At 31.6% G+C, this 10,990-nt stretch overlaps 1 protein-coding gene and 1 long non-coding RNA gene across 2 annotated transcripts; both read right to left on the bottom strand.

Annotated features, from left to right (window-relative positions):
• Positions 1–2,866: 2,866 nt before the first annotated feature.
• LOC139095598 (uncharacterized) lies at positions 2,867–3,825 on the bottom strand. Its single transcript, XR_011544883.1, has 3 exons — positions 3,570–3,825; positions 3,207–3,513; positions 2,867–3,139 (listed from the first exon to the last, which is right to left on the bottom strand). It is a non-coding gene; the product is annotated as an uncharacterized lncRNA (long non-coding RNA).
• Positions 3,826–3,942: 117 nt separating this feature from the next.
• Positions 3,943–8,889, bottom strand: CCHa1 (neuropeptide CCHamide 1). The gene is made up of 5 exons (XM_070646976.1): positions 8,622–8,889; positions 4,973–5,008; positions 4,810–4,895; positions 4,668–4,744; positions 3,943–4,391 (listed from the first exon to the last, which is right to left on the bottom strand). The coding sequence occupies exons 1-5, from the start codon at positions 8,686–8,688 to the stop codon at positions 4,193–4,195; spliced, it is 465 nt and encodes a 154-aa protein (XP_070503077.1). The 5' UTR covers positions 8,689–8,889; the 3' UTR covers positions 3,943–4,192.
• Between the last annotated feature and the right edge of the window lie 2,101 nt (positions 8,890–10,990).

The raw sequence follows: 10,990 nt of genomic DNA, 5'->3' as shown, positions 1-10,990 counted from the left end.
TAAGACGAATGTCCTTGTGATGTTCACAATTAAATATAATAGCTTTAATGTAAATTTTTGAATTTTGTACAGTTTTACTGGATGTATAAATAAAGATATGGATTAAGTAAAATATTGCTAATCCTAAAACACGAGAATGTAATTGAATAGAACTGATAAAGACCTGACCAAGGTTACATTGCTGTTGCAGCAACAGATAAAGAATATTAGAAACAATCCTCAGTTCCCTTCCTGCTTCATTTTAATCATTTATCCAATTTATTTAACAAAAGAGCCAGGAAGATCCAGGAAGAAATCAAATCTCAATATTAGCACATGCAGCAATTGTTGAGCTGATAATATCTACTCAAACAACCAATAAATGTCAATCGGAATTGCCCACATCAACAATCATTTGATCAGCTTGTTAAAAATTCTTTAAATCTCGGTGAATCACAAAAATTGTATGCCTTATTCATTATAGATTCACAAAAGGCTTAATGATATTTACATGCTCATTATTCCACTCAATTACTACCCGTGGACAATGACGTAGTTATCATCATTAATGATAAAGTCTATAAATCCTATGTAAACATCACGTGTGCGAAATATAACCTCAAATTTTATTGCAATTTGATTTTATCGTCATTTATAGCTATTTCAAATGTTCAATTGCTGTAGCTCATTCACAACATGAAGGTGTCAATTCTATTTTTATTGTTTTTAATATCGGAACTAAGTTGCCTTGAAGTTTATTATGATGACTTGACATACGCACCAAAGGATTATAATGAGATCATCAAATATGGATCTATGAAGCTATCAAGAAGTAGGGACAAGACATTGATATTCTTTCGAGGAAATTTCACAATTTTGACTAATCTTGGGAATGAGAAGCTTGTCGTATTGGAACTGCATAATGAAAATGCAATGATGGTCAGGTCTGTGAAGCCATTCTGTGAATTTGTTAGAGGAGAAACAATCTTCTGGCCAAGTCTGATTAAGTCAAGCAATATGCCTAGTAATAATCCATGTCCATTTCCTGCCGTAAGTAACATACTCAAAATATTTGTTTATTTGATGCTGAATTGATGTCCATCCATACAGGGATATTACAGGCTTCAAAAGTTTTCGGTGCCGTTTTCCAAAAGCTTAGTTCAGCCACTGAGTAGTGGCAAGTATCTGATGAACATTATCATGCAGGAAGCTGGAAAGGATCTTCTCAAATATACTATTGATTTCACTGTGAAGAAGTAGACATCCAGATAGACATTTTTGAGTGATTCTCAAGACAACTAGTTGGAAGTGCTAATTATTGACTCAAATAATAATAAAAGATATAAATTTCAAGGATATTAAGCTTGTTGCCTTTTATTGTATTTGGTAAACAGAACTGGTATCTTTATGGAATTTGCAGATAAAGGAACTGATTTTTTAATGAAGTCCATCGACAAATTGGACATTCAGACCCCTAAATGAACCCATCAGCTGTCAGAATTAAGAAACCATGATCATAACACATACTCAAACTGCATTCTAACACTTAATTCCCTTCCCGAACCTAATTGATTGAGTATAGTCATAAATACCCTCATTTAGATGAATTTGGCTCATTGTCTGATCGAGATTAATCAAATAAGCAACCAAAACATCTAACTGCATCTAAAACAAGTTCATTTGCTTGACATTTTGATTATTATTGAAAGATATACAGTCAATAGTCAAATATACATCACGTGCCTTAAATAAAACAAACAATTGCATCATATGGGTTCGTTCATTTAGTCAGTCTTGCCAAAAATCTGGAAAAAGAAGAACAGTTAGGGATGAAGGTACTCGGAAGCTTCCATACTACCTGAAAATCAAACTCAATCCAATCAACGTCCTTGCCTGAGGAGTATTAAGAAGTATAACATATCATGACCCTCCTGAACATCATTTATGCAGCAACCCCCAATCCAAAATAATTAAATCAATGTCAAAGCTATTCATATGCTTGTTGTCTGATAATTATCGATTTCCGGATGTAAACATATATAAAATTTTTAATTAGTTCAATTTTTATGATGAAAAGCACCGACTTTAGGCACTCAATGAATCATTTGCTTGATAGTTTTGCAAACATAAGTACATAAACGAGACAGGAATGGCTTTGAAGGAGATTTGCAGGATCTTTTTGTTAGTTACAGTGTTTTTACAGCTATCTACTCAAAAAGTCATTCCTATTGTTAATGAAGACTTTGAAGACTGTACTGAAAATGGTAAAATGGAGATGGTTGATTTCAGCAATTTAAAATTTCATAACCAGGATAACGAGAGTAAGTATTTGAGGTCCTAGCTGGTTTATGGATGTGCCTTAATTTCTGTATGTTAATATTTTAAAGTGTACATGAACGGTGATGTGACTTTCAAAACCCAGATTGAATCGCCATTTGTAGTATCCATGAAGATTGAGCAGTACAAGTACAATCAATGGTAAGTTGTTGTCTACGACTTAGTTGTAGCTGATATAGTCATATGACTAGCCAATAGCTCTGATCAATTTCTCTAGGGTTTCATCATTCTTAAATCGTTACGTTCCTGACTTTTGTCTGCAAATGAAGTCCATTCATGAGCCATGGTATCCAGCAACTAAAAATATGCCTAACTGTCCAATTCCAGAAAATGTAAGTGAATCTCAGTCATTAAGCTTTAAATGTTAATTAAATTATTTCCAGTCTGTCCTAACTATGAACAATTTGGCATCTGGTGACTTTATTAAGAAGATTCCTGACATGTATGAAGGGAAGAACAGATTCACTATAACTTATGAAATCAGAAATGGAACTAAACTTCATAAAGAATGCTTGAGAGTCTATTTTGAGTTGGAAAAACCGTAGCCAAATTAAATTTGTTCCTAAATACTGAATTTATTGTAATATCAAGCAAAAATACAGAAAAATACCAAAATGATTTGTTAATTAATTTTAATTTCTTAAAAGAGGAATTAAAAGAATCATAGATTCATAATCAGTTGGCTCAAAACTTAATTTCTTACATATATCTATTGATGTGCTAAGTTCCAGATCACTTAATCGTACAAGCTAGAATTAAAATTCCATGATTTCAACGTATCCACACATTTTTGTAAACATTGCAGTATTGAAGATATTGACGACTGTTGGATAGAATAAAGGAATTTAATTAATTAAATCTATTAAAAACTTAATTATTAATTTACGTACATTTTTGACATTATCCTTATCATTTAAATCAAAAAGACTTTCTACTTGTGCTGTATAAATGGAAGTGGAATCGTCTTCCATGTTCTTGCTCTTTTTGTAAGCTTTCTTAGAAGCATGCTTGTCATGATCGCTGTCTTTGCTGGATTTTGAAGCTTCATTTCTTTTGGATTTTGATGACTTGTGCTTTTGATCATAATCTTCATTATTGAATGATTCATAGTGATATTTACTCATTTTATCTCCATATTCTTGGTTCTTCTTCTTCATGGTTTCATTTTTGCAGCAACACGACCCTGTATCTTCACAGCTGTAACAAATTTTTCCAAATGAACCTCAAAAAACAATTGAAATTAATTATATTACCTTGTGTCAAAAAGTTCGTTGAATTCTCGAATATCTCTTGGCTTTCTTGCATGTTTATGAGGTTTGAATGCAGAGCTAATGGCAATGCAAACCATTAAAATCACAGAAATTTGCAGAAATAATTTCATAGCTTTCTTTATATTAAATTGACACTTTTGGACGTAAATAATGTGTTATATAATTAAATATTATGAAATATCTATCTAATTTTATCTATAAACGTACTTTAATTAAAATATTACAGAAAATGAACTGAACAATGACACACTCAAAAGCTAAGAAAGAAAATAACCTCAAGCCTTAAGCCAGAACCATACAACAGCATTCTTTTTTAAAATCTGAAAAATCGTTAAATTAGAACAATACAACAGCATTCTCTCTTTGATGACCTCTCTTCTTTATTTAAATAGTATATTAATTAATCTATAATTACAATGCTTTAGTGTACAATAATTTTTAGGTATTTGATGACCAAATATAGTTTTAAATCCAGCCTTAAAAATCAAAACAATATTTGATCAATAAGAAGAAAATATGCAGTAATATTTTTTCCCCATTTTGTAAAATCCGAGATGCTATGTTTGATGTTCAATTGAAGGAAGAAACGTGTTAATTTATATCCATTATTGCGATAAATTTGGAATCTGTTTTACTAGTCTCATCGATTGATATGGCTTAAGATCGTCATTGAGTCTTGCTGCTGTCCTTTGTGGTGCATCTTCATTTTCATCTGATGATTCAACAATTGTCCTTAAGTTTCTGTCAGACTCGTCTTCTTCATACATTGGAAATTGTGGATTTACAAGTGGGAAATTAACTGGTCTGTGAATTGAAAAATTAATAAATTCATTAACGGTTTTATTTGAATTTTAATTGCTGTTGTAGGGTTTTCAAACAGAGTTGGCTTAGTAAATTTGTGAAAGTGTTGATTTAAGTGTTTTTCGTGGAAATTTAAAGGAAAACTCGTGAAAAACTTATGTATCTGTGCAAATAGTGATTGTTAAAAGTGAAAGTGATGTGAAATAATTCGGAAATGATTGCAAATCCAATGAAAATTGTCAAATTGACCTAAAAGGTAAGTGATGAATTTTTACTTACACATCATTGTTTGGATATCTCATTGGTTGCTGGATGGAATTGTCTCTAAATAATTTCTTGAACGGAAAGACATCATTCTGCAAAGAATTCAGATAAATAGCATGAACGAGCAATAAATTTAATAAAAATTATAAAATCTCACCTTTTCTGGAAATTTCAAAGCAGCCCAATGATTAAAGTCGTTACTTTTGACATCTCTCTGTGGGTTGTATGATCGCTTTCCATGTGCTTCATAAGAATAATTGAAAGATATTACCAAGAGTCAATTTTCACACATAAATCAATATAATGAACATATCGCTTACCTCCCCAACATGAATGTCCATAGCTCAAACATGATGCTGAAAATAATAATGGCATAAGAGAAGGAAAAGAAGTTAATTTATAGGTATTCATTGAAAAATTGCAGTTGCATTTAATGTAAAAGATAGGATCTATTTTAAAACAAGAAGCTGAACAACATAATGGAATAATGGATATCCTTTTAACATTAATGATGCTCATCCAATAACTTTCGCTTTACTTTTCAAGAATTTCTCATTATCCTTTATGAATTATGAAATAGTGATGAGGCGGCGTAGGCTATGCTGTTGAAAGGGCATCACTGCCTTTTATCTTTGTGCATTCTTTTTAGTATAAAGGAAATGCGATTCCAAGATGGGTGAGATTTAATTAAATAATTTCTTGATTAGGTACTTGAATAGTTTGTTCTTTACAAAATCTTTAGCATTTATGAGGCTAAGGGTCAAATTGGTCTGAATTGAATCTTAAATTGCAGAATAGTCTTTAAAATTTACGGGATTGTTAAAAGCATTGATTGGTGCCATGAACCGTACATCATGTAAGGTTTCAGTCGAGGCCTACTACCACTCCAACTGTACCAAATTCCAACTTATAAATCACACCAAAATCCATCAAATCTCTTCAATCTCAAAAGGAATATTTCCACATCAAGCCATAAATAACCGAGATAATCCACAAATATTCAACCAATATACAAAAAAATTAACTCAATTTAACATTCAATCACCCCACAAAAATTGGCTTCAAGCATTAAAATATTTCATTTAATCTACTGTAATTATATTTACTCGAAACAATCAAAGTGATTGTGGAATTTTTCATTAAGGCTTCCGTACATGAAAGAGGCACGAGTGATACTTTTTGTACATACAATGGTATTTTCCTCATTGTCTTTGTGGCTTTTATCGACTCGCCCGCTTAACATTTTAATTTTCAATGAATAACAAAGAGAAATTTGATTGAAATTTATTTTGAGAATGAAAAGGGCAGAAAATTTAAATTAATTTTTGGGGATAAAGTCAAGGAATAAGGATTCTTAGCTGTAAACTGACATTTTTCACTATTTTTATAATCCATGCCACGTGTTTTTAGTTAAATTTAAGAATATTTCATCTTCCTTCATTTTAAAGCTCATGCCTTGACTACAATCAAGCTTTATTCTCTTCCACATACATCATTATGATGATGAAATGTAATTTTAAAAATTGCATTAATTTAGAAAATTAAAAACATTACAAAAACATAACCAAGTAGAGTACTTCTTTGTTATTTAGCGTGCTTTTGTAGCAGCATTACATTAAAAATGCAGTAATGGAATGAAAGAGAATTTTAAGAAGCTCTTCAAGCTTCATCACATAACCATATATGAATTAATACACTATTGTGATGACTAAGAAAGATGTGATATAGAATTATGTGAAAAGTAATTGACTAGAGTTAATGAAAAGGAGGAAATTTTCATTCATGAATTATAAGGATGATAGAACTGAAAGGATTTGTAGATTCTGGTTGAAGATTGACATTGAAAATTGAATTTTTAGCAATTCTGAATAGCATGATGTGTTTCCTAGGGCACCATTATGTCGTATTAGTTATTAAACGCGAGGAGGCCATGGCGGCACTGTAACCGCTGATTTTGATCCATTTTACGGCGGTTCACCGCATTGTGCCGTTTGGGAGCTGTTTTATGGACATTGGCGAGTGTAATTTTGGTTCATGATTTGACTACAAAGCAATATGATAGGATTGGGGGAATAGCGTCGTATTCAAGGGAAGGTGTTTGGTGGTCAACCCCTGGCTACGCTCTTAGGAGAGGGTGGGGTCAAAAAGTAGAATTTCTAACGTTACGCAATTTCTAAACGATCCCTTGATAAACAAACTGTACACAAGTATCTCTTTTCTCCTGTCAACAAATACCTGCGGTCTTTTTATTCTAAATTCGAAGACAGAAATCTTGTCAAATGAATTTGATTGAAAAGTTTCGACAGTATTGAATTATTAATAGAATATTTAATGTGTAATAGATTATGTTAACAAATCTTGACCAATTGACCCGAAGTTATTTCTAATCTTAAAATAAGAAGGCTTAACAGCAGTAACTGAATTTGAGAGGTTCGGAGATCATGATTGATGTAATGAACTCGGAGGCTTGTCGTAATTTAATTTTTGGTCACCAAAATTATGTCCTTAAGCAGGGATTTAAAATATTTAATGTTAGATTGCCCAGAATGAAAATGTCCACCCAAATTAAAAATTCATTAAGGTAATACTCGAAAAAAAATTTTGTTACATCCTCGTATCACTCCCTCAACAAGTTTCATTCATAAAAGGTTGCCCATAATAAAAACAACAAAGCCAAAAATACCGCTTATTGTTGTGTAAATTTACACTCTGTTACACGGTAATAAATGATAATGTGTGATATGAAAATCGTATGGATTTAGTTTTTTTTGATAAATGTACTTGATGTTTACAATCGTTTAGAAGAGAAAGGGATTTGTACAAGCCATTAAATATCAATCAGTCACTGCATATTAATAGTTTGTTGATATTTTATATTCTACGCTTAGTTAGGGATTTTATGTTTTGATATTTAAATGTTTGAATTTGAAATTAAATTTTTGTACTCATCCCTTACAGACAAATATGCCGCTTTTGGGTACCGTGGTGATATTTCTGTACCATGAAACATGCTTTCGTGCATGCTTGTTAGGGCATTTTCATTATTGCATTGAGTTAACCTATCTCTTTTAGAAGCTAAATTTTGAGTTCAAATGGATCAATGGTGGTTTGGTTTAGTACTTCGATACCTAATTATTGCTATATCGACTCTGCGGTCATTGTTTCGAGAATCAACAGGAGAAAATTGTCATTTGTTCGTTTTCGAATCATTTTTAGTGGAAAAGCAGCTCATTGCCTTCCTTTGTAGGCTACAGAAAGTTATGTCCTCAAAGGAATGTTTCGAACGACAACATAAACTATAGGTTTACTAAATGTAGAGGTCTGGTGCGTCCTAACTCATTAGAAAATTACTAGCCGCGAAACTTCCTAGTTCAGCTCAAGATCTCCATGATCTAAATGACTAACGGTTCTATTCTTTTAAAGCTTATTTATTAAACTAACTTGAAGAAAGGAAAAGCTGCCTGAATAGTTTTAAAACTGATTCAAACTTAAAAAAAACTGAATTTTAGGTTTTTAGAATTTTTGTCTTACTTCAAGAATAGCACAAGTCGATTTAATCGATCTAAGTCACCAGACCGATATAATTCTGGCATGGTGCCAGATTTAAACTGAATCCGTCCAGTCAGAGTCACACCAGTCTTGGGCTATGTTTTTGATCGACTAATAGAATTGTGCTATTTGGGATTTATTTCGTTTGCTGTAAAACCACAAAACTAACTTCTTAGAAAATAAATTAGGCGTAAAAATAGAATTTTTGCAAAACTTATGTCAAAAAATTCCCAAAAGGCAAAGAAACTTCTTTTTTTCCTCAGTTTTCCACTTAAATCACGTCATTCAAAAATATACAAAAAACCAAAGAATTTTCACACCCATAAAAATTCATGAAAAGAATTCGAAGAAATTCAATTTAATGAAATTTGATCCCATTTATGTTAAAAGTTCTAAATTGAAAGTAAATTGTCTGCTCACCGTCAATAAATTTAGCCACACTAAATACAATCATCAGACACGTATAGAATCTCACTAGATGTATCATGTTTCACACAAAAATAATTATTATTTGCAATAAAATTTAATAAATTTTAAAATTGACAAATGCTGGACGCGGTAATTGAATTAATATTTTTTTGCAAATTTAAAACTTAATTTGTCTAATTTTTAATGGAATGGATTTAATTAACAGTTTGATGACCAAAAAACTTAAAAAAATATTTCACAATTTTTTTTCACTTTTTCCTGTCATAAAAATTTTCAAATTTATTCGACTTGTTCGCACGACAAATGTTTCAACACTAACCGATGAGCATTACGATCATGTTGCTTTTATACCTGTTGCTACTCACTATCCATGCTTTTGCGAAGATGCGCCACTGTGTGGTGATAATGTATAAAGGCTCTGCCTGTTTGATTCTTTGTGTTTTTTCAAATTTTTCTTTTTTTTTCATATTAATTCAGTCATCCAACAACACACATTTATGCTTCATTTAAGGAAAATGGAAGTTTTTCTCTCTTCCTACTGATATAGTGACGATAACCACGACGTCATAAACAATTTTTGTCGCACTACAAAGAGATTTATAATGGAACGACATGTGATAATGATTTTTGTCCATCATAAAAAGTCACTCAAGTGTACATTTTGATTAATTAATATAAAGAATAGGGACATCATTTTCATCATAAAAATGGCTAATTAATGCATTTCATAATAAAATTTTTAATGAAGTTACACTTTCTTTTAATAAAATGTCAATATTGACATTTGAAATTTTATTTTGAGATTTTTCGTTCTCTTCTTGAATTTTTGTGCCCGGGAAATTCAGTATTGTTGGGATTTTTGGTTGTCCTAGCATATGTTGGAAGGTGGAAAGGTTTGACCCAAAGCTTCCCTTGATTGGGGACATTAAGCTTCCCAAGCTCCTTTACTTCTCTTGCTTCAAGTAGCTTGATGTCCATGTTTGATGTCCACAAGCAATGGATATCTTCTTAAGCTGCTTTGCTTCCCTAACTGCTTGGGGACATCAATCTTCTTGAGACAAGGGAAGTAAAGGAGCTTGAAAAGCTTGATGTCCTTGACTAAAGGATCCTTGGAAAGCTTTTTTGACCCCAAGCAAGGGAAGCAAAACTTTTGCTCAAGGTTCCGGCATCCTTCCTTTACCCTAAATGCGCCTAAATAATTAAGCATCTGATATTAAACAAAGCCTTTATGAACTTTAAGAAATTCTCTAATAAATTTTTAATTATTTGTTGATTTTAATACATTAACATCCTCTGGCGCGAAGCCTTTGGCATATTTTTATTTTTTAAAATGTTAAAAAAAGTATTTTGAAGTCTGCTGTAAAAGAAAGTGTAGAAAAATTTAACAGAAGATGAAACATCTCCTTTAGGATGAACAATAACAAGAAATAGAATGCCTACAAATCCTTTTTAACTTATGATGTTTTGATAAAAATAGAGTTAAGAAATTTATTAACATGATTTTTAACATTTTTAATTTAAGGGTAAATTCATGAATATTTTTTATATGATCTAAAAATTGACAGGCATGGTTAAAGGTATGCTGATGACGTTAATCAAAAACAGAATGAATTTTTTGACGCTCGGATCTCAATTTTGAACAATTCTTTCAAGTCATTCAACTCGAATAGCATAAGTCGGTTAATTGAATCAAAATCCGGCTCCAGGCTCCGTTTGATCTACTAACCGATATTCAAATATTGTGCTTATGTCTGCAGCGGACTGCAAAGCTTGTTGGCGTTTTCTCTGCTTCCTCAAATCACTAACTCTTGTCCAAGTAATAATTGCACTTACATGAAACTTGATACTGTCACTGCTACTGCCACAGCTCTGCACTGTCACGTCATTGTCATGCACTGTCAATCATGTCATTTTGTCACTACACTTTCCTAACTCCCAATTCAACTACATATGCAGACCGGAACAACTCCATAATTACAAGTTAAATTTAAGACAACAACTTTTTCAATTTTTAAGACAGCCATCAGATAAATAAATAAATGCAAATAAGACTAGGCGAAAGGTGAAAAGAATACAAATGTACCATAATAAATAATTAATAAGGAATAATCAGAAGAAGGAATGGACACGAGAGAAAGTGAAATCATAAAGACAAAGTTTTTCATTTACATGTCTGATAAAGAATAAATAATGAAATTGTCGTCATAAAAATGACGTCATTGAAGGAAAATTTGATGGTCTAAATTATAATGGGATGTATCAAATGACATATCCTGTGAAAAATATTTTGTCACACATGAATGACGTTCTTGTGAAATACTTTAAAAAACATTCCTAATGTTTGATGATTGAGGAATCAA

The sequence above is a fragment of the Chironomus tepperi genome, unplaced genomic scaffold (assembly GCF_022539635.2).
Source record: "Chironomus tepperi strain 1889 unplaced genomic scaffold, CSIRO-AGI_Ctep_v1 contig_365, whole genome shotgun sequence".
Taxonomy (NCBI): domain Eukaryota; kingdom Metazoa; phylum Arthropoda; class Insecta; order Diptera; family Chironomidae; genus Chironomus; species Chironomus tepperi.
This window is presented reverse-complemented; position numbering and strand designations above follow the sequence as displayed.

Bases quoted from the DNA above. Each gene is read 5' to 3' on its own strand.
- CCHa1 (XM_070646976.1), bottom strand. From the start codon at position 8,688: ATGATACATCTAGTGAGATTCTATACGTGTCTGATGATTGTATTTAGT. The intron at 4,896-4,972 runs GTAAGCGATATG...ATTCTTATGAAG, and splicing joins TGGACATTCATGTTGGGGAG to CACATGGAAAGCGATCATAC. The intron at 4,392-4,667 runs GTAAGTAAAAAT...TTCAATTCACAG, and splicing joins AGATATCCAAACAATGATGT to ACCAGTTAATTTCCCACTTG.